The sequence below is a fragment of the Trichechus manatus genome, unplaced genomic scaffold (genome assembly GCF_000243295.1).
Source record: "Trichechus manatus latirostris isolate Lorelei unplaced genomic scaffold, TriManLat1.0 scaffold00029, whole genome shotgun sequence".
Classification (NCBI taxonomy): domain Eukaryota; kingdom Metazoa; phylum Chordata; class Mammalia; order Sirenia; family Trichechidae; genus Trichechus; species Trichechus manatus.
In genome coordinates, this window is record NW_004443965.1 from 6,981,180 (window position 1) to 7,006,629 (window position 25,450).

Genomic DNA, 25,450 nt, shown 5'->3' on the forward strand with positions numbered 1-25,450 from the left:
GCAGTAGGGCAGGTCCAGTAGGGGGGAAGAGGTGGAGATGGGTCATTTGTCTATGGCATGAACTGGGCTGGAGCCACGGGCTGGAGCAGGGCCAATGGCAGGGCAGAGTGGGGCTGGTGCCAGCAGGGAGGGGCCTGGAGTCTGGGCCAGTTCCCTTCAGGGCTGTGGAGCATAGTGAAGTGGGGCCCAAGCAGGTGGGGGGGATCTGGGCCAGTCCCCCTCGGGGCCACAGAGCACGGTGAGGTGGGGCCTGAGGTGGCAGGGACAGGTCTGGGTATGGCTGGCAGGGCAGAGGAGAGAGGCAGGAGGAGGGGGTGAAGGTATGGGTAGAGGGGGCTAGATGGAAGAGGGCAACAGGGTGGGTTGGTACTGTGTTTCCTGGAAGTCAGGGCTGTCAGGATGGGGTGGTTCTTGCCAATATGCACCAGAGGGGTGGGAGTTATAGGAATGTGCTCCTGTGGTTACTGTTTGACAGAGTCTGGGCTCTTCCTTGAGTTACAGCTAGCAAACGTGGTCTTACTTAGTCCTGGGTGTGTCTGTGTCATACCTCTATTTCATATTGGGAATTCCATGGAGGTGCCCTTCTGCATGCCGGTTGTTGGCTTTATTCCATGATGGCCACGCTGAGTCACAGTGTTTGGCCAGGAACCTCCACTCTGTATCTCTACTCCTTTGCCATTTTCTATCAGTTTCTTCTCAGTGGCTTCCGATCTAATACTTTATCCCTTCATTTAAGGTTCAGGGTTCCAGGATTGGTGTCTCTATCTGTTTTACTTGGTTTTTCATGTCTTTGTTGCAGGGGGATGGCTTAGTGCATCTGAGTAGTCCACCATTTGGCTCCATCTCACCTAAGGAGCATTCTGGTTGTACTTCTTCCTAACAGATTTAATCAAATCTCTATTGATGAACATTTAAGTTGTTTCTGATTTTAGGGGAGCTTTTATTGATAATTTTGCAATGAATATCTTTGTGTACGCACCTTTGCTGAATTGTCTCTTTAGTCTTCTTAGGATAAACTGCAAGAAATGGCATTGTTGGTTCAAAGAATTTTAGATTCTAGACCCCTCTCTAAAAATGTTGTACCAGTTTTAGAATTCCTGCAACAGTGTCTCAGCATTAATTCCACCCTGCATCCTGCTTCAGTTAACGTTGGGTATGATTTGTCTTTGAAATCTTTGTCTCTCTGTTTAATAGTGGAAAACAATATATCATCAGTGCTTTAATTTGTAATTTTTTTTTTAAATGAGGCTGAGCATTTTTATATGCTTAGTGTTTGCTGATATTTCTTCTTTTATGAATTTCCAGTTCATGGCCTTTACCCATGCCATAACTTAATATATTCAGGCTATTAACCCATTTCTGTTGCAACCTTTCCCCCACTAGATTTAGCATTTAAATGTCTTTATGGAGTCATTTGCTATTCAGAGTTAAAATTTTTTTTTACCTAGAGGATTCTGGTGACCCTTTTCCTGATGGCTTCTGGTTTTGAGGTCACATTCACAAAGTTTTTAGTCATATTCACAAAGTTTTAGAGAGGGTAGGTTTTGTGCTGGGCTTGCTGTTCAGGTGTATAATTTCTTAACCTTTAATACTGCCATATTATTAATCCATGAAATAATAAATCACATTTTAATAATGATCTGTATTAAATACACTAAAAAGCTTCCCTAAGCTTCTATTTTAAGAAACTGATTACCACATCTTCATAAATAAGTTGCTTCTCACATGGGCCCCATTAAAATAATCCATTGGGGTTGTCCTACCAGCCTAGAGTCTTCACAGCATACCTGTGAAGTAGGTAAAGCTGCTCTTTGGGGTCCTTCTACCCCCTTTCTGTGCCCCTCAAATTATCACAAACCGGTCACTGTCCATGTTCTGTCTCACCTGGGGGAGATGCTGAAATGACATGTACCAGGTTAAGACTCCTTGTTCATTATGCTGTGCTCATCCTTGGTGTGGGTGTTTGGAGGATAGGAGAATGGGGTTGGCATCTACAGAATGGAAGAGTTTTTGTGGTCATTGTTGTGTTTCATTTTCTAGCCACAGAAAAGTGCTGCTTTTATTTTAATTGTAATAAAATATATGTATTATATATAAACAAAAAAAAAAAGTTGCTGTTGAGTCGATTCTGACTCACAGCAACCCTATAGGAAAGAGAGAACTGCCCCATAGTGTTTCCAAGGAGTGACTGGTGGATTCGAACTGCCAACTTTTTGGTTAGCAGCCTGAGCTCTTAACCACTGCACCACCAGGGCTCCATATATATACATATATATATATAATTTTAACTGCAAAATTTCCTGCCTCTTCATGAAGGATCTCAGGTACCTTAGAAAAGACAAAATGAATCAAATGGGAATAAAACAGGGCAAATCAGGATAAGGAAGCAAGCAAATATCTGAACCATGCAGATTCAGCAAAGACACAGGCCCTCTGTCACATGAATGCACAACAGAGAAGGAAATGTGAAAAATTATACAATTTTTATTATATGAAGTGAAGAGACAGAGCAGCTCCTTGGAGGGGAAGGATGGTTACAAACTGGTCTCTAGAATCAAGCTCTGAGATGTTCATTCTTCATGGTGGACGCTGCAAAGGGGAAATGAGCACTATAATGGAAATGCCCTTAGTATTTTTGCAGTAAATGCAATGTAATGCTTAATGAAAGCTAAAGTCATAACATTAAAAGTTCAAATCTGTAATACGGTAAGCAATGTGGCTTTCAAGTTTTATAACTTGTATGGCACTTAGAATAAACCTTAAATTATGTTCCTTAGACATAATAATGTTGACTGGGATTTTGATTGGTGTTAGTTGTTGAATGGCTCAAGAGGCTACTTTTTAGCTTGGACCTAGATTAGAGTTTCCTATTTTGATCATTAAGGACACATTACTATTTTAGAAACTAGGGAAGAAGTTGGCAGTGCTAAAATTTTATTATGAAAATTGTGGCCTTTAACCAGAATTCTTACCATGATGTGTTCTATTCTACCTCCGCAGGAAAAAAGATTATAAGGTACCTGCCCACAAAACAGCTGGGTTTTCCTCTAACAGCTGAGCAGAGATCAATGAAAACAAAAAACAAACAAACAAAAAAAACCCCATTGCTGTTGAGTCAATTCCAACTCATAGCAACCCTACAGGACAGAATAGAACTGCCTCATAGGGTTTCCAAGGAGCAGCTGGTGGATTTGAACTGCTGACCTTTTGGTTAGCAGCTAAACGCTTAACCACTATGCCACAAGAGCTCCAAAGATCAATGGAGACCTCCTAATGTGATACACAAACCCAAAAGCCAAACCCGTTGCCGTCGAGTAAACTCATAGCGACCCTATAGGGCAGAGTAGAACTGCCTCATAGGGTTTCCAAGAAGCACATGGTAGATTCGAACTGCTGACCTTTTTATGGTTAGCAGCCATAGCACTTAATCATTACGCCACCAGGGTTTCCTATGATACATAGGGACATGGTAAATTTGGAAGAGTAGGTTTTAGCCTGAAACATTTTCAGAGCAGGCTGTGCTAGCTAGTTCACCCTGGCCATCCCAATGCTGCTCTGGAGGACAAGCTATCACTGAAGGAAATGAATTCCTGCAAATTATCTGGTAACATCTGCTTAAGTGCTGGAGAATGTCTGCCAGCAACCGTGTGGCGGCTGGGAGAATGTTTCTTAAAGACTTCCAAGTCATAGCCCTGGCTGCTGGGCTCTGAAATTCACTGCCACGTTTGCACCAAGGCCATGTTTCCCACATGCTGCTCCCAGTCAGTGATTGAATGGGGAAGGAATACTAGCGCAGGCTTGTCCCTCGGACTCATGGGACTCCTCTGAGGCTGACTTTATTGCAAGACTACCCACGGCCTTGCTGAACCTTCCTTAGATTGTCGGTGGTTAGGATGCTTCCACTCAACCTTCCCTTTCTCTCTTCTTCACTTGGGCTCAGACTCGCATTTTGACTCTCCCAGAGGTCACTGGCTCCCTCTCACTTTCTCTCACACAGGCATCTCCCTTATTAAAATCATTGCCTTTTAATCCCATCTTTGTGTCTGCTTCTTAGAGGATGCAAACTAACATCAATTTCTGTTTTTATCTTAGTTAAATGTTTAACGTTTCTGACAACAAAAACATAGCAGGTCCATGTTGCTCATAGGAAGGACCCATCTCATTTATGAGTTTTTTTTTGTTTATTTATTTTTCAAGCCAGGCTTTTGCTTCAGGCAAACATTCATCCTTTCATCTCTTATGGCAAAGGAATAAAGGATTCATCTAAAAATAGCATCAAAGTCTTACAGTGCAAAACAAAAAGGAGGCTATGACATAGCCTTGCTTTAACACTGTGGGATTTATGTTAAATGTATAGTTCAGTCTACATCAATCTACATGCTTGCAGAAGGAGAAGCTAATGAAAGAAAGCTCAACGAAAACTGCAAGAAGTTTTAATCTTGCTCTTGTCAACATCCTCATTCCAAGCCTCACAGCATCCACCCCAGGACTGTGCCCACAAATACAGAGGATTAATCAACGTTTCTTGAATGAGTGGATGAAGGAGAGGCCACACAAAACTGCAAAGTTCCTTTCAGGGCTTAAGTATTTTAATAGGCGGCTCACTGATGGTTGGGATGAGAATATTTGATAAGCAGATGTCAAGGGTTCTTGAGTTTAGGATGTTCTGTGGGGAGATGGTTATAGGTGTACCCCTATGGAGGATAATGAGATGCTCAGTAGAGATGTTCCTGAACAAGAATTGTAAGCTAGAGTTTGGACATACAGGAAACATACCCACTGGGACCAATAAACCAAAGGAATGAGCCCAGAGGAGGGACCCATGATGGAGGAGGTGCAAACTGATATCTCAGCATAAATCCTAGAAAAAGCCTCCTCCTCCATTTGTACATATCTAATCAAAGTCCAGAGAATACTGACTCCATACAGAAGCACAGAAGGTTTCCATGGAGACAAAGCATAAGTGTCAAACATGAGATAAAAGAAGGCAAAGGGCATTTATCTTAGTTCATGTCAAATGGCAAGACAAGGGTTTCCATTCTTTTAACTTATTCAGCTGCTGAAGCTCTACCCTAAATCCCTACCTTCTAACCCCTTCTCTGATATAAGGCACAAAGTTTCCTTGTCTCCATTCTGGGACTGAATTAGTAATTTTCCTCTAATAGCAATGGTTTTTTGGTAACTGGAAATATGTTAGGCTTTTCTCCAACAGACTAGGAAGGTCAAGAGATACGTTCTAGAGACGTCTTTGTGGTTGCCTAATGCAGAGCTCAGGCAGACACCTGAAAGCTTAAGGTAACAACCCTCTCAGGACTAAATCAGCCACTCAAAAAGTGGGCCAATAAAGGCTATTAAATCCTAATCCTCAGCTTCATTACAGCTTCCTCACTGTTAGCCAACAAACTATGTCATGGACACAGTTAAATTCCTTCACTGGTTTCACTGCCCTATTAGTTCCTGCTAACAACTATATTCCTCTACAGTTTCTTTCTTTAAAAAAAAAAAAAAGGTTATCAATAGAACCTAAAATTTCATAAGCCAGATTTTTTTGGATTTTTTACTTCTTCTTGAGGAAGTCACAGTTTGACTTAATTTCTACAAATTTTCAGTGATCCTGTGGGCCTCTGAGTGCCTCTTCCTGGATGCCCATTTCAACATACCTCCGGTCTGTGGGGTACAGTTCCACAGTGACCACATCAAGAGCATTCCAGGCCGAGATAGTCAATCCGTTGTACAGACACAGCATGCCTATCATCATGGATTCGCTGGTGCCGAACCAAAGGAAGAAACAGCTGATCCCCGAAAGCACCATAGAGCCACCTGTCAATGAAGCAGACAAAATGCTGAAATGTCTTCCGTGGTCTTAGTAGAGTGAGGGCCCTTGGGTCTTTGAGATCTCTCAGCAAAACTGAATTCTGAGGCCAAGCCACTTCCAAGAGGAGCTGCAGGCTGGGCTTCAAAGCACAGGTACAGGGGCATTCACCTGGATGAAAGGCTCACCTCTCTACCTGCCTGCTGAACACAGCAAGTGTGAAATGCACATCATCAGTTATTCTGCTCTTTAAGTGGAAAAATATATGCTAGTCACACATAATTAGTTTTTCAGTGTGTTAATTCATGGAAGCAGCTCAAATGTAACGTAATTAGACATAATTTTTACTAAAATGTAGTCCTAATGAAAGGTCTTAGGGATTTCTCCTCATCTCTGAGAGATGCAAATCCCCAAGGTGGGAAGCGGGGTTTTGGTGGGAAACTGGCTCCCTCTAGATTGCAGGAGCAGCTCTTTTATTTTACATGAAAGCAATCACATACCTAGCATCGTTAAACGCCCAATCCTGTCCATTAGGAGTGCAGACACGATGTTCCCTGGCAACACTGCCAGCGTTCCCAGGAAGTTGACAAAATAAATCCAGTAGGCACTATAGTCATCATCAAAGGTGATCTGGCACCCTGTCTTGTTGTGAATAAATACGCAGTTTTGAAATTCACTGTCAATGAATTTATATGGCTCAAAATCTATGGAAACAAAGAAAGACAGGTCATCTGCACCGTAGTATATGCGAGCCTGTTAGAGAATTCAGAAAAGAATCATGGTACTATAAACTCCTTGAGGGCTTCAGGGTCTGGGTTGGTTTGACTTTTTGTGTCTTCTACAAAGCACAGGGTCTAGTAGGACCTCACACATACAAAGTAGCTGAATGAAGGAATAGCTTTGTTGAATAAAGAAATAAAGTACATTTGAGAGTCTAGTTATCTTCTGATTTCTTATGGTTGGCCATTACTAATTTTATTACTTGCTTACTCCTTTACAATGTTACTTTGTTTTAATTATCATGTTACGTAAGGACTATTATTATAGTACTAATAGCTTCCATACTACAATTATAAAAACAATGTGCTTTAAAAGGTGCCGTGAATCATCCTTATCATTGCCATTTTATGGGCCTCTGAGGCACAGAGAAGGAGCATGACTTTCCTTGGGTCTTTGAAGCTGAACTTATGATATAAGGTCTAAGTGGACAAATCCACTGAAGAACAAGAGCCTCATTTGAAGGCCATGCATACACTGCTGATTTTATCTTGAACTTGGATTTATCCGACAAGGGGCTGCAGATGTTAGTGAGTTCTGCTAAAAGGCTCTGAGGATCAAAACTGTTATCTTCTTTGCTGATCAAGTTTTGCCAAAAAGCAGGTCTTCTGAGGTTGAACGGGTTAGACAGCACTGTTTCAAAACAAAACAAAAAACACCCAAACTCATTGTCATTGGAGCTAGGCAGAGCTGGTCCTCTCTGAGCACCAAGAAGGTAGGACTGGCAACAGGGTAGGTGCTGACACTCCTGCCAGTGTCGGGCTGTTAGACATACCAATATGTTGGGGTGGGCAAAGCATGGGCTTTGATATCAGATAAACCTGAGTTCAAATGCCAGCTCTGTTACTAGTTCTATGACTGTGACCAAATAACTCAATTTTTATAAGCCTCAGCTATTGTAAAAACTCACTGAGCTAATGCATGTCTAATGACCTAGAGTTGGAACTGGCATATAGTAGATGCTCAATCAATGTTTGTTTCCCCTCCTTTTTTTTCCCTGGGGAGTTTTTCAGACTCCATTAAATAGACTGGCTAAGAAATCATATCTGATTGAGGATGGCCATATTTTGTCTATGGAATCCAGGTGTCCTCATTTAAGCAAATATGGGTAGTCCTCAACTTATGATGTATTTGAGTTAAGCGAACTGCACTTATGACTGTCCATGTTTTTTTTTAAATCTTATCATTAGTAACATGTTCTACATATGGTGTTGCAGTGCATAACCTGCTGATGTCATCATATCTGAAAGTTTATATGTAACACCTCCAACCCCCAAAGACAAATAATGATCAGATTTATAAAGATACTTATAATAAAAGGCAATAATAAAAAAAAAATGAAGTTTTCTACGTCTGTCAGAACCGACTTATAATGGAGTTGTCAGAAAGGAACCCCATCATAAATCGGGAACTACTTGTACCAGATTTTGAAACTGGGATTATCAAAACAAATACACTACAGATAAATTCTTTGCTTTAAAAAATATTCATCAAAGGATCTTTTTCCAACTTTAAACTTTGGCAAGTCCCATTTGCACTAAATCTGACAAAGACAAACAAAACAAGCTTAAATTTTATCCCACCTGATTTAGGGAACGTGTTCGCTTGAACTTTCATCTCTACTTCCCACATACATCCCTGCCCACACAAACATGGTATTGTGTTTCTGCCAAGAGCCCTCTGAAGAGGCCCCAGGTGGAGGCAGGGCTGAGGAGCACACCTACCTGTGTTGTCAAAAACAGTATCAATAAATGTGCAGTTCTTGAAGTAGGTGTTGAGTGAAGTCACATCCTCAAAGGTGCAGGACTTAAAAATGGAATCTTTGAAAGTTACGGACTTGAACTTGACCCCTAGGAATCTGACCAATACACACACAAAAAAGAAAAATCGTATCAGTGACTTACAGCCATCAGAGTTCAAAGCTAAGTCAAAGAGGTTAGAGATGCGACGCCTCACTAGAGACTTCCTTAATTGTAAGTGCACAGGTTTCTTCATTTTCTAAGCTGGTTGCTTTTCCCCTTTTCTTCATGCAGCCTGTGCTTTGACCACCTCATTGCTCAACAACATCATTTTCTACCAGAAGAAGAGATGAAACTCAAGATAATTCCCTTCAGCTTTTTGCAATTTTGTAAAAGGCTTTGTGGGTTATGTGATTGAAGGTCGAGAGTGTGGTGATTACCTGTAGCTATTAATTCTTTATTTTTCAATCCTATTGTCTTGTTCCTTCACATATATCTATATTTGAAAATTCTCTATTTGGGGTTAATGGCACTAACTTGAGGGCCATTTTTATGAAAATGAAATGACTTTTAATGGAGTCCCTGGGTGGTGCAAACAGTTAATGTGTTTGGCTGCTAACTGAAAGGTTAGAGGCTCCAGTCTACCCAGAGGCATCTCAGAAGAAAGGGCTGGCAATCTACTTCTGAGAAATCAGCCACTGAAAACCCTATGAAGCACAGCTCTACTATGACACACATGAGGCCACTGTAAATCAGAGTCAATTCGATGGCAGCCAGTACTGGTACAGCCCATTTTATTTCCTCATACTCTTCATTCTTCTCCTTAACTTATTTTGTTGCTCTCCACGGTCTCTCTAAATTTTCTTTTCACACAGGTCAACTCCACTACTTAACAGATATGAAGAAATTCAGCTTCAGAAGTTGTTTTAAGTGAAGTAACTAAAATACATGTACCTTTAAAGCTCATTTGGAAGTATTCAAGTTCAGCCTGAAAATGACTGAATGTACAAACTAAAAAAACTGCACATTTCAGTGCAGTGAAGGCTAGTGAGAAATAATAATACATTTTTGTGACTAGGTAGCAAATTGAGTTATTTCAAAGTTTCTAGACCTGCCATTGTCGTATTCCACACTGGTATGAATCTGATTTTCCATTGTAAAGTTAATACTGAAATTTGCATATTTCTCTCTCTCCACTTTTCTAATTTGTAACGCGTATTCATCCGACTGTAGATGTTTAATGACATCAGGGAACCAAACGGATAATCCATAGTACCTGCAAAGACAAAGCAATGTGAGTTTGTAAAGGCCTTAGCACACCAGAGGCAATGAGTGTCCCCAACATTCTCAGAGAGAGCACTTCCAGTTATGACTGGCTCCCTATAACCTCATGGATCATCACACGGTAACCTGCCCCCCCCACTCCCCCCCCCACCATTAAGTCTGCAAAAATCAAGCTAGAGAGATGGCCTTGGGCTTAGGTGGGAACTGCAGGTATGTTAATTCATGAACTCTTCCTTGGAGAGCAGACCTGCAGAAACAATCTGTTTTAATGTTGTCATCTTTTACATACTGATATCTCTGTTTCCCTATTTTCAGTGTTTTACCTTTGATTTATTTTTGTGACTTCCCTATCTGAGTTGATATCTGGTTGTTCTGTCCTGTGTTCTACTCTTGGGTTGTTATCTGATTTTCTAACGGGAGGACTCCCTTTAGTATTTCTTGCAATTTTGGTTTAGTTTTTACATTCCGCTAACTTCTGTTTATCTGGAAATGCCTTAATTTCACCATCATATTTGAGAGACAGTTTTGCTGGATACATAATTCTTGGCTGGCAGTTTTTTTCCTTCAAGGCTTTATATATGTCATCCCATTGCCTTCTTGCCTGCATGGTTTCTGCTGAGTAGCCTAAGCTTAGTCTTATTGACTCTCCTTTGTAGATGATTTTTGTTTATCCCTAGCCACTCTTAAAATTCTGTTTATCGTTGGTTTTGGCAAGTTTGATTATAATATGTCTTGGTAACTTTCTTTTGGGATCTACCCTGTGTGGGGTTCGATGAGCTTCTTGGATAGGTATCTTCTCAACTTTCATGATATCAGGAAAGTTTTCTGCCAAGAAATCTTCAACAATTCTCTCTGTATTTTCTGTTATCCCCCCTGTTCTGGTACTCCAATCACTCGTAAGTTATTCCTCTTGATAGAGTCCCACATAATTCTTAGAGTTTCTTCATTTTTTTAATTCTTTGATCTGATTTTTCCTCAAATAAATTGGTGTCAAGTGCTTTATCTTCAATCTCACTAATTCTGACCTCCATTGCCTCAATTCTGCTCCTATGAGTAGAATTTCTATTGAGTTGTTTAATTCTGAAATTTTATTGTTAATCTTTTGGATTTCTGTTTGCTGTCTCTGTAGATTCCTGCAACCTGTTAAATTTGTATTTATGCTCTTGTATAACCTTTTTGCAGAAACAATCGGGTCCTGTACTCAGACATGGCATCCTGGCCCTGATGCTTTCTCGTCATCCCAGGCTGCACTAAGGAATTTATCTCCTAGTCTGGTAGTACAAACTCCTGGGATCCAAGAACTGTATGAGTTCTGAAAGAATTACCTCTTTGCTCTAATGAAGAATCTGTCTTGGTTCCTACACTATTGTGATATTGCTAGCCTGGGGGCAGAGCTTGTTTCCCAAAATGGTTCAGGGCTGTGAACAGGGACATTCAGATTATTATCTGAAAATACAGGTTATCACCACTTTCTGCCCTTTTGACCTCTAATGTGCTATTCTAACAGATAACAGCTGAATTATGCTGCTGCACTGCCCAGAAGAGTAGCCAGTAACCACGTGTGGCTACTGAACAGTTGAAATGTGGTTAGTCTAAATTGAGATGCGCTGTAAGTGTAAAATACACATACTGAAACTAATATCTCCAAGTCACACAGCTAACCAAATCACACAGCAGAATCAGATGCTAGGTCCTCTGACCCCCAGCTTCCTTTTCTTTCCATCTATTACCCCTCACCTAGCACTGGGATCTTTGACCACTCATGTGGTTTAACTTAGGGATGTTAAGTGGTGGAACTTGCAGCATAAATACAGGCACTAATTAAGATCCTGTTTGGCTGAAAGTGTAAGGCATTATTTAACTGCATTTTTCTAAAGAACAAATTAGGTAAAAAAAAACTTTGTAGACATTTTCCAACAATGAATATTCAACTATTAGCAAAAAAAAAAAAATTGTGATATTTTGCTCACTACTTCCTCTTTTTTTTATAACATATCTATGGCAGCTTCATTCATTTGACAACTATTTACTGAGCACCTACTATGTGCCGGGGGCATATATCAGTGAACAAAACAGTTTAAAATCCCTGTCTTCATGGAAATCCAGAAGGGGAAGACAGACAATTAAACACACTCAAGAGGCCTTTCATCTATTAGAAAGTGGAACGTGGAAAATAAAGCTGAGAGGGACAGGGATTGCTGAGGGGCTGCAATTTTAAACAATGTGCTTAGGGGAGGTGTCACTGAGATGGTGATATCTGAGGAAAGACGTGAAGAGGTGAGGAAATGAGCTGTGCAGATGTCTGGAAGAGTGTTCCAGGCAGTGGCAAGTGCAGAGGTCTGAGAGAGAATGTTCTGGCATGCTCAAGGAACAGTGAAGAGACCAGTGTGGCTGGAGCTGAGAGAACAGGAGAGGAGGGCAGAGAACTCACAGCGGGGGCAGATCATCTAGGGCCTTACTGGAATCTCCAAATACTGTTGGTTTTGTCACTCCAGCTTTATGACAAGATAAATGAAATAACTGGTTTATAAGAACCATAACTGTCAGCAGACTTAAGCTCTTTCATAGCAGGCTAACAAGCAGTATAAGAAAAGAAGCAGTGTGACTGGGAGGTACCATGTGGAAATGCTGTAAAGATTTCTCTTGCCAAGAATTCAAACATTACTTACCCAAAGGACAGGGTGAACCAAACAATTGTAAGCTTTATTGTATTTTTCCTGACTGGGTAGTTGAAACATCTCATAAAAGTCAACCAAATCTGTGAAACATTTAGAGAGTTAGTTTTCTTACGCAGTTATTTCGTCAACCCCACTCCCAAAACCACTCCACCAAACTGTAAAAAAAAGTTGAGTTTTCTTTGGTTTGAATTCATTTGAATGGAAAATGTAAAAGCTAATGTAAAAAACTGTAGGAAACCAAATACTGGAATTTTCATTTTTCTGTTTTCTGGAGGACAATGGATAAGTAACTTAAGACTTCAATCCACGCTGTCACTGCCAAGATTCTTGGCATAACACCTTCCTTTCCCCAAAATGGAATGTATTGGCTATGCTGCTGATCCCAAGGGGGTTCTACTACCTGGCTCTAGTCCAGAAGTCAAGTTTCCTAGGCAGAAGGGAGAAGAGCCCCACCTAAGGGACTGGTACAGCTAAACCCTTCTCCAGACCACTCTCAAATGCAACAAGTGGGCAAGCAAGTCAGGGTGGGACTTGTTACTTACTCCGTATAATTCTGTGCGGATTCGAACGAAACACCTCCTATACCACGTTCCTGTGTCACTCTCAATTTCAATCAGCTCATCTATTTGCTTGGGGGTTTTGATTCTGTTTACCTGTAAAGAGCCACAGGGTGCAAAATTCTGAGTTCTCTTAAGTTGCTGAGTTTAGGTTTAGAATTTGTTTTAAAAGAAGTGACTCCAATAAAAAGTAAGCAGATATGTGATAATCAGTGCATACATATATGAAACCTAAGTGTACAAATCGAAACAGCACCTGAAAAACTGAATAAAGAATGAGTGGGAAGAAATACCATAGAGAAATGGAGGAAGAGCAAATAGTAATGGAATAATATGAAACAACAATACCCTTCTCTGAATAATTACTACAAAGACACACATTAGCAGATAAAACATCCAGATAGATTAGCTTCTGGATTATTAAATTATTTTGCTTAGACTCAGGTGATGCAATATGTTTTTCTTTGGAGCCTATTTACTTGACGAACTTGGCCTAGAAACTAAAAATAGTTTCTGACGTCTTCCCCATCACACTTGTATTCTTAGAGGGTCACTACAAGAGGCCAGGCCTTTTTCTTCCTTCTCCCACAGCCTAACCCACAATGACTGGTCAGCAAATATTCACAAGTGACTATGATCCAAGGTCAAGTGAATCAGTTTTAATTTCAAGTATCAACACTGATTCTTTAGTGATATAAGCCAAAAACCAAACCCGTTGTCATTGAAGTGACTAACTCATGGTGTGACACCACTGTGTCAGGGAAGAACTGTGCTCCATAGGGTTTTCAATGGCTGATCTTTCGAAAGCAGACCTCCAGGACTTTTCTTCCGCGGTGCCTCTGGGTAGACTCCAACTGCCAACCTTTTGTTAGCAGCTGAGCACATTAATGGTTTGTACCACCCAGGGACTCCTCGGCAATGCGGGGGTGGGGGGAGATAAATGATGGAGGTTCAGCATGAAAAGCTGCACCTATGACTGGTAGCCTCCTTTTGCTAAGGAAAAGAACTAAGACACAAGAGAAGCAATGCTTCAACCACGGTCGAATTAACCAGTACGGCACGGCACGCACTGGCTTGCAATGAGCAAGGTACGCACGGCTTAATTGTATTTACTTGCTAATCTGTGGTGAGTAATTTCACATGGGTTTTGCCATGTCTTTGATGTGGTAGGGGACAGGTGAAATTGTGTACTGCTGACTGGTGGGAAGACATAATGGGGCCCGTGCGTACCTTGCTTACTGGGTAATTGGCCCTGCTTTCAACACAGAAGATAAACCTGAAAAGAGGGAAAAGGAAGACAGTTCCTTTGTGAACCTGTCCTGTCTTCCCCTATTAATCAACACTTACCTGCTTTGGATAAATCTGAGACAGGTTACAAAAATATGCACACGTTACCCTTGCCGGGGATAACTTTTGAACAGATTTTTCTGGAGAAGCTGCCAACATGCAAAGCAGCAATTCTATTTTAAGAGTATAGGTACCTACGCTGGCTTTTGACAGAGGCATTTTGAGGACCTTCAGCATCTTTTAAACTGTATCAGGCAGGTGATTTATGCCCGTATTTAGTGAAAATAATTTCTGAGTTAAATATAGGATTCCAAATTTAGTCAGCTCACAATAATCCATGTAGGGATTATCTTGTGACACTTCAGCAATTTTGTTTTCTTTTAAACCACAGAGGTGTTCTTATCATTCAACATATTACTTTTGGGAGGCATCTTCTCTACTCATCAGTGTTCATTTAGTCATCAAATGCTTGGCAGCCATTAAGTGCCAGGCCTGAGACTAGACCCCAGAGACACAAACATAAAACATCATCCCTTCCAAGAAGTTACCATACAAACTGACAAGTACTCTAATGAAAGTTTACGTAAGATGGGAGAGAAACATTGTACAGAACACTTGAGATGACCTGAGGGTAAGAGGGATGGCTTTATCAGCTGCAGAATTTGACTGTAAAAATGTATCATTTGCTATCTGTGTAAACTGCTTGGAGGACATTCCAAGTGGGAGGAAGAGTATGTGCAAACGTCTAAAAGTATGAGAGAAAATAGTGCACTGGGCAACAACGAACAGTTTGGGATTTCTGAAGAATAGTCAAGGGCAAAGGGTAGTCAGTAATGAGGGTTGAACCACAGCAGAAGCAACAAGCGTGGAAAATAATGTTAATAATGTAAGATACTTAGGAGGCTGGACTGACAGGATGTGGTGATTTTTGGGTTTTTTTTTTTGGCTTTAACAAACAAATGTATTTTCTCACAGTTTAGGAAGCTGGAGGTCTGAATTCAGAGCGCCTGCTCTGGGGGAAGGCTTTCTCTCTCTGTCGGCTCTGGAGGAAGGTCCTTGTCTCTTCAGCTTCTGCTTCCTGGTTCCTTGTCTTGGCATCTATCTTACCCCATCTCTCTTCCATAGTCTCTGCTTTTTTGCTTGTCCTTATCTGCTCTTTTTATATCTTGTAAGAGACTGACTCAAAACACTCCCTACCCTAATCCTGCTTCATTAACATGACAAAGACAAACCATTCCCATATGGGATTATAACCACAGGCATAGAGGTTAGGATTTACAACACATATTTTTTGGGGACACAATTCAATCTGTAACACCCTCTGTGGAAAAAATCTACTTCTCATGGGCTCCAAAGCAAACACGGACAGCTCCCTGAAGGTTTTATGGAGTAACTAGGTGTTTGATCATTCAAGTTCCCTGTGTTATCTAACCGCTTAACTTTTTTTTGAACATTTTATTGTGCTTTAGGTGAAAGTTTACAGAGCAAATTAGTCTCCCATTCAATAATTTACATACAAATTGCTCTATGGCATTGGTTGCAATCCCCGCAATGTGTCAGCACTCTCTCCATTTACACCGATTCATCCGGTTTTCCTGTCCCTTCTTTGCCTTCTCATCTTTGCTCTTGGGCAGATGTTGCCCTTTTCATCTCGTACAGTTCATTTTCTAAGGATCACTTTCCTCATGGGTGTTGTTTATTTTATAGGCCTGCCTGTTATTTGGCTGAAAGGTGATCTCTGGGAGTGGCTTATGTTACAAGTTAGAAGGATGTCTAAGATCCATAGTCTCAGAGGTTCCTCCAGTCTCTATGAGACCAGTAAGTCTGGTCTTTTTTGTGAATTTAAATTTTGTTCTACATCTTTCTCCCACTCTAACCAGGCCTTCTATAGTGATCCTGGTCAGAGAGGTTGGTAGTGGTAGCTGGACACCATCTAGTTCTTCTGGTCTCAGGCTTTTGGAGGCAGTGGTTCATGTGCGCCATTAGTCTTTGGACTAATTGCTTCCTTGAGTCTTTGGTTTTCTTCATTCTCCTTTGTTCTAGATGGGAAGGGATCAATAGTATCCTAGATGGCCACTTGCAAGCTTTTAAGACCCCAGACGTTACTCACCAAAGTAGTATGCAGAACTTTGTCTTTATGAACTATGTTATACCAAATGACCTAGATATCCCCTGAGACTATGGTCCCCAGCTCTAAAGCCCAGCAACTCAGTCCTTTGAGGTGTTTGTTATGTCTAAGAGATTTCTGAGTTGGAATTGACTCGACGGCAACGAGTTTGGTTTTGGTTTTTTTTTTAGAAGAGGTATCTATGGCTGTGCCCCCTATGTGCTCTATTGTATATATGAATATACATGCAGCACATACAAATTTCTATGTAGAAATATTCACAACCTAATCTATATACTCACATGGGTGTACTCCCATATGCTCTCCCATACCTATTCAGCATACGTATCTACCTATGAATCTACTCACAAATTATTGTTTGTTATTACTAATGCTGCAGGATTGTATGTTGTTGTTAGGTGCCACTGAGTTGGTTCTGACTCACAGCGACTCTGTGCAACAGAACGAAACATTGCCCAGTCCTGCACTATCTTCACAATCGTTGTTATGCTCGAGCCCACTGTTGCAGTCACTGTGACAGTCCATCTTGTTGAGGGTCTTCCTCTTTTTCTCTGACCCTCTACTCTACCAAGCATGATGTCTTTCTCCAGGGACTAGTCTCTCTTGATAACATGTTCAAAGTATGTGAGACAAAGTCTCACCATCCTCGCTTCTAAGGAGCATTCTGGCTGTACTTCTTACAAGACAGATTTGTTCGTTCTTCTGGCAGTCTAAGGTATATTCAATATTCTTTGTCAACATCATAATTCCAAGGCATCAATTCTTCTTCTGTCTTCCTTATTCGTTGTCCAGCTTTCACATGCATATAAGCCAACTGAAAACACCATCGCTTGGGTCAGGAGCACCTTAGTCTTCAAGGTGACATCTTTGCTTTTCAACACTTCAAAGAGGTCTTTTGCAGCAGATTTGCCCAATGCAATGAGTCTTTCGATTTCTTGATTGCTGCTTCTATGGGCGTTGTTTATAGATCCAGTAAAATGAAATCCTTGACAACTTCAATCTTTTCTATGTTTATTATGATGTTGCTTATTGGTCCATTTGTGAGTATTTTTGTTTTCTTTATGTTGAGGTGTAATCCATACTGAAGGCCATGGTCTTTGATCTTCATCAGTAAGTGCCTCAAGTCCTCTTGTGTTGTGTCATTTGCATAATGCAGGTTGTTAATGAGTCTTCCTCCAATCCTGATGCTGTGTTCTTCTTCATTTGGTCCAGCTTCTTGGATTATTTGCTCACGCATACAGACTGAATAAGCATAGTGAAAGGATACAACCCTGCCACACATCTTTTCTGACTTTAAACCACGCAGCATCCTCTTGTTCTGTTTGAATGATGCCTCTTGTCCTAAGTACAGGTTCCTTATGAGCACAATTCAGTGTTCTGGAATTCCCATTCTTTGCAATGTTATTTGTAACTACAGTATTCACTGTAATTGCTCTTTATTCTTGTGTACCTCTTAGAGTCTTCATTTGTCTCGGTCACCTTGTGCTGACTTCCCCCCTATTGTGTATTGCCTTTTCCTTCACCAGAATTAATACCTGTCTACTATCTAGTCATGAGTTGGAATTAACTCAAAGGCAACAGGTTTTGTTTGGTTTACTATCTAGTTAGTGATTCTCCCTCTTTCCCCCTCCCATGCCTAGTAACTATCAAAGAATGTTTCTTTCTATGCATAAACCTATTCTTGACTTTTTATAACAGTGGTCTCATACAATATTTGTCCTTTTGTGATTGACTTATTTCACTCAGCAAAATGCCCTCTAGATTCATCCATGTTGTGGGATGTTTTGTGGATTCACCATTATTCTTTCTTGTTGCGTAGTATTCCACGGTGTGTAAGTACCACAGTTTGTTTATAAATTCATCCATTGATGGACACTAAGGCTGCTTCCATCTTTTTACTATTGTGAATAATGCTGCAACGAACATGGGTGTGCATATGTCTATTCATGTTACAACTCTTATTTCTCTAGGATATATACCTAGGAGTGGGCTTGCTGAATAATATGGTATTTCTATTTCTAGCTTTTTAAGGCAGCGTGATACCATTTTCCATAGTGGTTTTACCATTTTACATTCTCACCAGCAATGTATAAGAGCTCCAACCTCCCAACTTTGCCAGTATTTGTTGTTTTCTGTTTTTTTGATCGGTGCCATTATTGCCAGGGTGAGATAATATATCTTGTAGTTTTGATCTGCATCTCTCTAATGGCTAATGAACTCTATGGGGTAATTGTACTCTGTCTTGTAGGGTTGCTATGAGTCAGAATCGACTTCATGGCAAAGGGTTTGGTTTTTCGTTTTAATGGCTAATGGTGGTGAACATCTCTTCATGTGTTTTTAGCTGCCTGAATGTCTTCTTTGGTGAAGTGTCTGTTCATGTCCTTTGCCTAATTTTTAATTGCACTGTTTGTCTTTTTATTGTTGATGCGTTGAAGTTTTCTATAAATTTTAAAGATTAGACCCTTGTCGGATATGTTGTAGCTAAAATTTTCCCCCCAGTCTGTATGTTCTCTTTTTACTCTTTTAGAGAAGTCTTTTGATGAGTGTGTTTAATTTTTAGGAGGTCCCAGTTATCTAGTTCATCTTCTGTTGTTTGTGCATTTTAGTTACATTTGACATTCTATTTATGCCATAAATTAGGGCTGCTAGTGTTGTCCCTATGTTTTCTTCCATGACCTCTTTAGCGTCAGGTTTTACATTTAGGTTTTTGACCCATTTTGAGTTAGTTTTTGTGTATGGTGTGAGGTATGGATTCTGTTTATTTTTCTTCAAATGGATATCCAGTTGTGCCAGCACCATTTGTTAAAGAGACTATCTCTTCCCCATTTAATGGACTTCGACCTTTTGTTGAAGATCAGCTGTCCATAGGTGGAGGGATTTACTTCTGGGTTCTCAATTCTGTTCCATTGGTTCATGTGTCTATCATTGTACCAGTATCAGGCTGTTCTGACACCGTGGCTGTATAGTAGGTTCTGAAATCGGAATGTGAGGTCTCGTACTTTGTTCTTTTTCTTCAATAGTGCTTTATTTATCCGGGGCCTCTTTCTTTTCCATATAAAGTTGGTGATTAGTATTTCCATCTAATTAAAGAATGTTGTCAGAATTTGGATCGGGATTGCATTATATTTGTAGATTGCTTTGGGTAGTATTTACATTTTCACAATGTTAAGTCTTCCTATCCATGAGCATGGTAGCATGGTATATTTTTCCATTTATGTAGGTCTCTTGGTTTCTTGCAGTAGTGTTTTTAATTTTCTTTGTATAAGTCTTTTACGTCCCTATTTAGATTTATTCCTAAGTATTTTATTTTTTGGGTGGCTACTGTAAATGGTATTGATTTCCTTCTTTGTTAGTGTAGAGGAATCCAACTGATTTTTGTATGTTGATCTTTTACCCTGCCACTCTGTTGAGTCCTTCTATTAGTTCCAGTAGCTTTCTTGTGGAATCTCTGGGATTTTCTACGTATAGGATCATATCATCTGTGAACAGGGATAGTTTTACTTCTTCCTTACCAGTTGGATGCCCTTTATTTCCCTTTCTTGTCTTATTGCTCTAGCTAGGACTTCCAGTACAATACTGAATAACAGTGATGATAAAGGGCATCCTTTTCGGGTTCCTGTTCTCATGGGGAATGCTTTCAGTCTCTCTCAGTTGAGAGTAATATTTGCATTGATTTTTTATATATGCTCTTAAGTATGCTGACTAATCTCTCTTCTACTCCTATTTTGCTGAGAGTTTTTAATCAGGAAAAGGTGTTGGATTTTTTTTTTTATCACATACCTTTTCTTCATCAATTGAGATGATCATGTGATTCTTTTCCTTTGTTTTATTTATTGGTGAATTACGGTGATTGAATTTCTAATGTAGAACCATCCTTGCATTCCTGGTATGAATCTCACTTGCTCATGATTTATATTATTATTTTTTGATATGCTGCTGAATTCTATTGGCTGGAATTTTGTTGAGAATTTTTGCATCTATATTCAAGAGGGATATTGGTCTATCATTTTCTTTTTTAGTGATGTCTTTGTCTGGCTTTGGTATCAAGGTTATGCTGGTTTCACAGAATGAATTTGGGAGTATTCCTTCCTTTGCTATGTTCTGGAATAGTTTGAGTCGATTTGTTGTCATCTCTCCTCTGAATGTTTGGTAGAATTCTCTCCAGTAAAGCCATCTGGGCTGGGGCTTTTTTTTTTTTTGTTAGGAGTTTTTTTATGATCTCTTCAATTTCTTCTTTTGTAATGGTGTGTTCAAATTTTTTACTTCAGTTTGTGCTAGTTTATATAGGTAGTGTGTTTCTAGAAATTTGTCCATTTTTTCTAGGTTTTCAAATTTGTTGGAGCATAATTTTTCATAATAGTCTCTTGCGATCCTTTTTATCTCAGTTGGTTCTGTTGTAATGTTACCAATCTCCTTTCTTATTTGGGTTATTTGCATCTTCTCCTTATTTTCCTTTGTCAGTTTGGTCAGTGGCTTGTTGATTTTATTGATCCTTTCAAAGAATCAAGGTCTGGATTGTGGGCTATCAGGGGCACGGGAGCATGGGAGCGTGCTCTCTGCCAAGCCAGTTTGGGTGGGTGGGTGGTGGGCACGTGGTTCCTGACATTCTTCAGGTCGAGGGGGTGGGTAGTGGGTGGGTGAGTGCTTGGGGTGCAGTCGCTGCCTTTGCCAGGTGGGGAGGGTGGGTGACAGATGAGGGGGGATGGGGTTGGGTGGCTGAGGAGTGCTGGAGTGGTCCCGTGCCACTCAGAGGTGCAGGCTGGCGGGTGGAAGGGCAGGGCCTGGTGGCTGGCAGTGCCACAGCTGCTGCTGCTCAGCAGGTGAGCAAGGGAAGGGATGGTGGATGGAACTGGTTGGGGTGGAAAAGAGGAGGTTTCAAACAGTGGTCTCCCACAGCTGGGCCTGCAGAGGTTGGGGGGTTCATGCTTCTAATCACCAGGAGAGTGGGAGGATGGGGTGCACACTCCTCAGTTCACCAGCTGAGGGTGCCTGGGCACTTCCCGGTGGCTGCAGTCAGCAATTAGGACCTGGCCCCGATCAAGTGTGAGGAAGGAGTGCCTGTAGTCCAGTCAGGTGGGGGAACTCCTGTTGACACTCTGCGGCTCCAGGTAAGCCATCCATCCCAACGGTCAGGGACCACTGCTGGTGAATGGCCCTGTTTCTGAGTCATTCCTGCTCTGTGGACACCGGGATTCCTGGAGCTCTTGCCCTCCTTCCTGTACTTTTCCGTCTTAGGTCTGGTTCATGTCTAGCTCACCTTGCTTCACTCCAGGTATGCCAACACTTTTTCTCTGTCTCCTGCTGGGAATTCCGTGAAGTTGCTTTTCCGTGTTCCTCACCCAGGATTACTGCTGGCTTTGTCTCAAGATGGCCACGCTGTGCTGGGTTGGCTGGCAGGACCCCTCCGCTCTCTCTTGTTTGCTGTTTTCAATCAGTTTCTTCTTCCAGTCAGTGTTTGATCTAATTCTTTCTCTTTTCATTTAATACTCAGAATTCCACGATTGTCATTTGTGTCTGTTTCACTTGGTTTCTGGGGTCTCTGCTGTAGAGGGATGGCATGGTGTGTCTGACTAGGTCACCATTTTGGCTCCTCCCTCAAAGTGATTTTTTTGGATATTATGGGGATTAAGGAAAGGAATAAAATAGAATGGTTTTCAAGGTTTTGGTTTGGGTGGTACTGGTGGTACTTGCTGATAGACTATAGGACATGGAGGAGGCTTGGGGATTTATAAGGCAGTAAGTTCAGATTTAGTATTACAGTATTTGAAGGGCTTATAGGATATAGGGAGTCCCTGGGTGGTGTAAATGGTTAACATACTTGGCTGCTAACTGAAAGGCTGGAGGTTCAAGTCCACCCAGAGGTGCCTCAAAAGAAAGGCTTGGCAATCTACTTCTAAAAAATCAGCCATTGAGTCAGAGGTGCCACGAATCAGAATCAACTCTACAGCATCTTTTTGTTTTTTGTTTTAATTAGGATGTAGAACGATGTCTACAAAGCCCTTCAACATGCATGTCTGGAGCTCAGGAGCTGAGGTCAACTAAGGAGAATGTGCTGGATTAAAAGAGAAGTTAGCTGAAAATAGAGCTCTAGTTAACATTCATATTTAATGCAGAAACATAAGAAGAAGATCTTGAAAAGGAGACCTTGGAGAAATACATGAAACTTCATTGTACTGTAGACATGACAAGGAACAAGACAAATTTGTCATGGTAGAATCATTTAATGACATTGAAAGTCACATACAAATGACAATCGGATTATTCATTCTTTTGGCGTATTCCCACCCTTGTTCTCCTTTCATCTTTCTACAATAACATTATCAAGGATGACCATACCATGAGCAGCCTTAGTAACTCAAACCTTCTGGAAGAAAATGCAAGTAAGTAGAAGCAATGAGGTCCTATAGAAACACCTTCTCAGAAAGTCTCTGGTGAAGGATATATCCTTATCTGGTTGAGAGGGGTTAAGTGGCGTTGAGTATCTAGATGACATCTCAAGATTTCTTAACTTTATGGCTGTTTGATTGAAAAATATTCTTCCTCTATCATGCATCTACTCAAAAGAAGAGTCTTCTCAGACTTCTAGGTCCTTAGTGGAGGGAGTCAATTACTCACCTTCATTTCTCCATTACATTGCATAGAAAATTTTATTACTTAAGAATCTGTGATAAATATAAAAAAAAGTAAAAATAAATAAATAAATAAAATTTTAAAAAAGAGAATCTGTGATAATTTGGATAGAGGCCAGACTGAAGTCTACTTTTACATTATGAAAAATTCATTTCCTAAACAAATGAAATGAATAAATGTCATGGTTTGAATTATGTCCCCCCAAAATGTGTGTGTCAATTTGGCTGGGCCATGATTCCCAGAATTGTGTGGTTGGCCTCCATTTTGTGATTGTACTTTTATGTTAAAGAGGATTAGGGTGGGATTGTAACACCACCCTTACCCAGGTCAGATCCCTGATCCAGTGTAAAGGGAATTTCCCTAGGGTGTGGCCTGCACCACCTTTTACCTTACAAGAGATAAAAGGAAAGGGAAGCAAGCAGAGAATTGGTGACCTCATATCATCAAGAAAGCAGTTCTGGGAGCAGAGCATGTCCTTTGGACCGGGGTCCCTGCACCGAGAAGCTCCTAGTCCGGGGGAACACTGATGAGAAGGCTGACAGACAGAAAAAGCCTTCCCCTGGAGCTGATGCCCTGAATTTGGACTTTTAGCTTACTTTGACTGTGAGGAAATAAACTTCTCTTCGTTAAAACCATCCACTTGTGGTATTTCTGTTGTAGCAGCACTAGATGACTGAGACAATAAATAATGTTGCAGGAGACTTTTTAATGAGGGCCTATTTCACATGTTTTAAGAACAATAATGGATATATAATTTACATTATTTATCAGCCACTGAAGATCTTTTCTTACTGTCTGTCCTCCTAAGCCTATTTTAGTAAAAATATTTTAGTATAATTGTATGACTGCATATGTTAAAAGACTTGAAAACTATTGTTTAACCCAAACAACTCCATGTGTCCAATTTGCATTAATTTAGACTGGCTTTCCCCATTGAGAATAAATTTTATAACTAGAATATGGAAAAACATTTCATGCAGATGGAACAGCATACACAACAGCAATACAACAGGATCAGGTAAAACAGCAAGTTCAAGGAACTGAACGACCAGTGTAGTTGATACAGAGAGAGCGAAACTGGAAAGTAGGCAGGGGCTAGATAGCCAGGGCCTTCTTGTACAGTTTGAGGATTTTTGTCTTTATCCTAAGAGCAATGAGAAGCCAGTAAAATGCGGAACTGGGGTGCGTGTTATAGATGTGCGTATGCACGTGCATGCATGTGTGATATCATGATATATATATTTTGGAAAGAAGTCTCTGATTCTTTTATACTTATGTTCATGTCAAACTAGATCAAGTTGAAGCTACAAACTTGGATTACCTTTCTCTTGCTTCCCCCATGGCTGCCTTCCTTTACAGAATTCTGATTTAATATTAATCACTGACCTAACAAATGGCAATGAGTGAAATATCTGCCTTTATGTAAAACCGTTTTTGAAGATAATGTCCATTATACTATTCAATGTCCTTTTTAATATGATCTGTGAATAAACTCCTCTCAGTTTAGAACTAGGATAAAGTTGATCTTTCCTGAAAAACTGAAACACTGCCACTTAATTTGTATTAAAAGCTATGTAATCCATTAAATTTATCTTTTTGCCTTGATTGTCAGGAAAGCTAGAGATCCCTGGGTGGAGCAAATGGTTTGTGCTTGACTACTAACTTAAATGTTGATGGTTCGAATCTACCCAACGGTGCCACAGAAGACAGGTCTGACAATCTACTTCCGTAAAGACTACAGCCAAAAAAACTCTATGGAATAGTTCTACTCTGTAACACTTGGGGTCACCATGAGTCAGAATCAACTCCAAGGCAATGGATTTGTTTGTTTTTTTGGTCAGGAAACCCAGAGCTTGGTTTTATGCTCAGTTACTCTGCTTTGCTCCTCTAATATGATTGTTTTCTCGCTTATTATTGGCTCTGAATTTTTTACCTCAGTAAATGATTTTACAATTTTACTAAGTATCCCAATGTCTGTTAAGGCCTCAGAGTTACGAAGGATAATGCCTGGCATCTCAAACAGAAGGCCATGGGGGCTGCCATGAGCATACGTCTTTGGTGGGAATGGGGGTGGGAATGAGAGTGATGAGGGGGGAGGAGATGGGGGAGGGGTGTCACTTGACAATGTATCTGGAAGCCCAGAGACCAGAATTCCCACTAACGCAAGGGTAGGTATTTTGTGTCACTTTGTCTCATGTAAAATACATATGGTTGATTCTGGCTTTTGACTTCAATATGATAAATTTTTTTTTTTAATTGTACTTCAGGTCAAAGTTTACAGAACAAATAGTTTCTCATGAAACAGTAGTACACGTATTGTTTTATGACACTGGTTAACAACCCCACAACATGTCAACCCTCTCCCTTCTTGACCTTTTTTTTTTTGGTGAAAATATACCTAGCCAAAGATACACCATTTCAAAAATTTCTACATGCACATTTCAGTGACATCGACTATGCTCTTCCAATTGTGCTGCTATTCTCACTTTAGATGAAGGCTTACAGAACAAAATAGTTTCTCATTTAACAGTTAGTACACATGTTGCCCTATGACAATG

At 40.5% G+C, this 25,450-nt stretch overlaps 1 protein-coding gene across 2 annotated transcripts in view; it reads right to left on the minus strand.

The window, feature by feature from the left end:
• The window catches only part of SV2C (synaptic vesicle glycoprotein 2C), a 271,512-nt gene that overhangs the window by 22,307 nt on the left and 223,755 nt on the right, over positions 1-25,450 (minus strand). For both annotated transcript variants that reach the window (XM_023729500.1, XM_004374485.2), the window contains 6 exons: positions 12,833-12,943; positions 12,282-12,370; positions 9,440-9,604; positions 8,314-8,447; positions 6,313-6,516; positions 5,661-5,820 (listed from right to left, as the gene is read on the minus strand). In XM_023729500.1, coding sequence (XP_023585268.1) covers positions 5,661-5,820; positions 6,313-6,516; positions 8,314-8,447; positions 9,440-9,604; positions 12,282-12,370; positions 12,833-12,943 — 863 coding nt within the window. The remainder of the gene's footprint in view (positions 1-5,660; positions 5,821-6,312; positions 6,517-8,313; positions 8,448-9,439; positions 9,605-12,281; positions 12,371-12,832; positions 12,944-25,450) is intronic.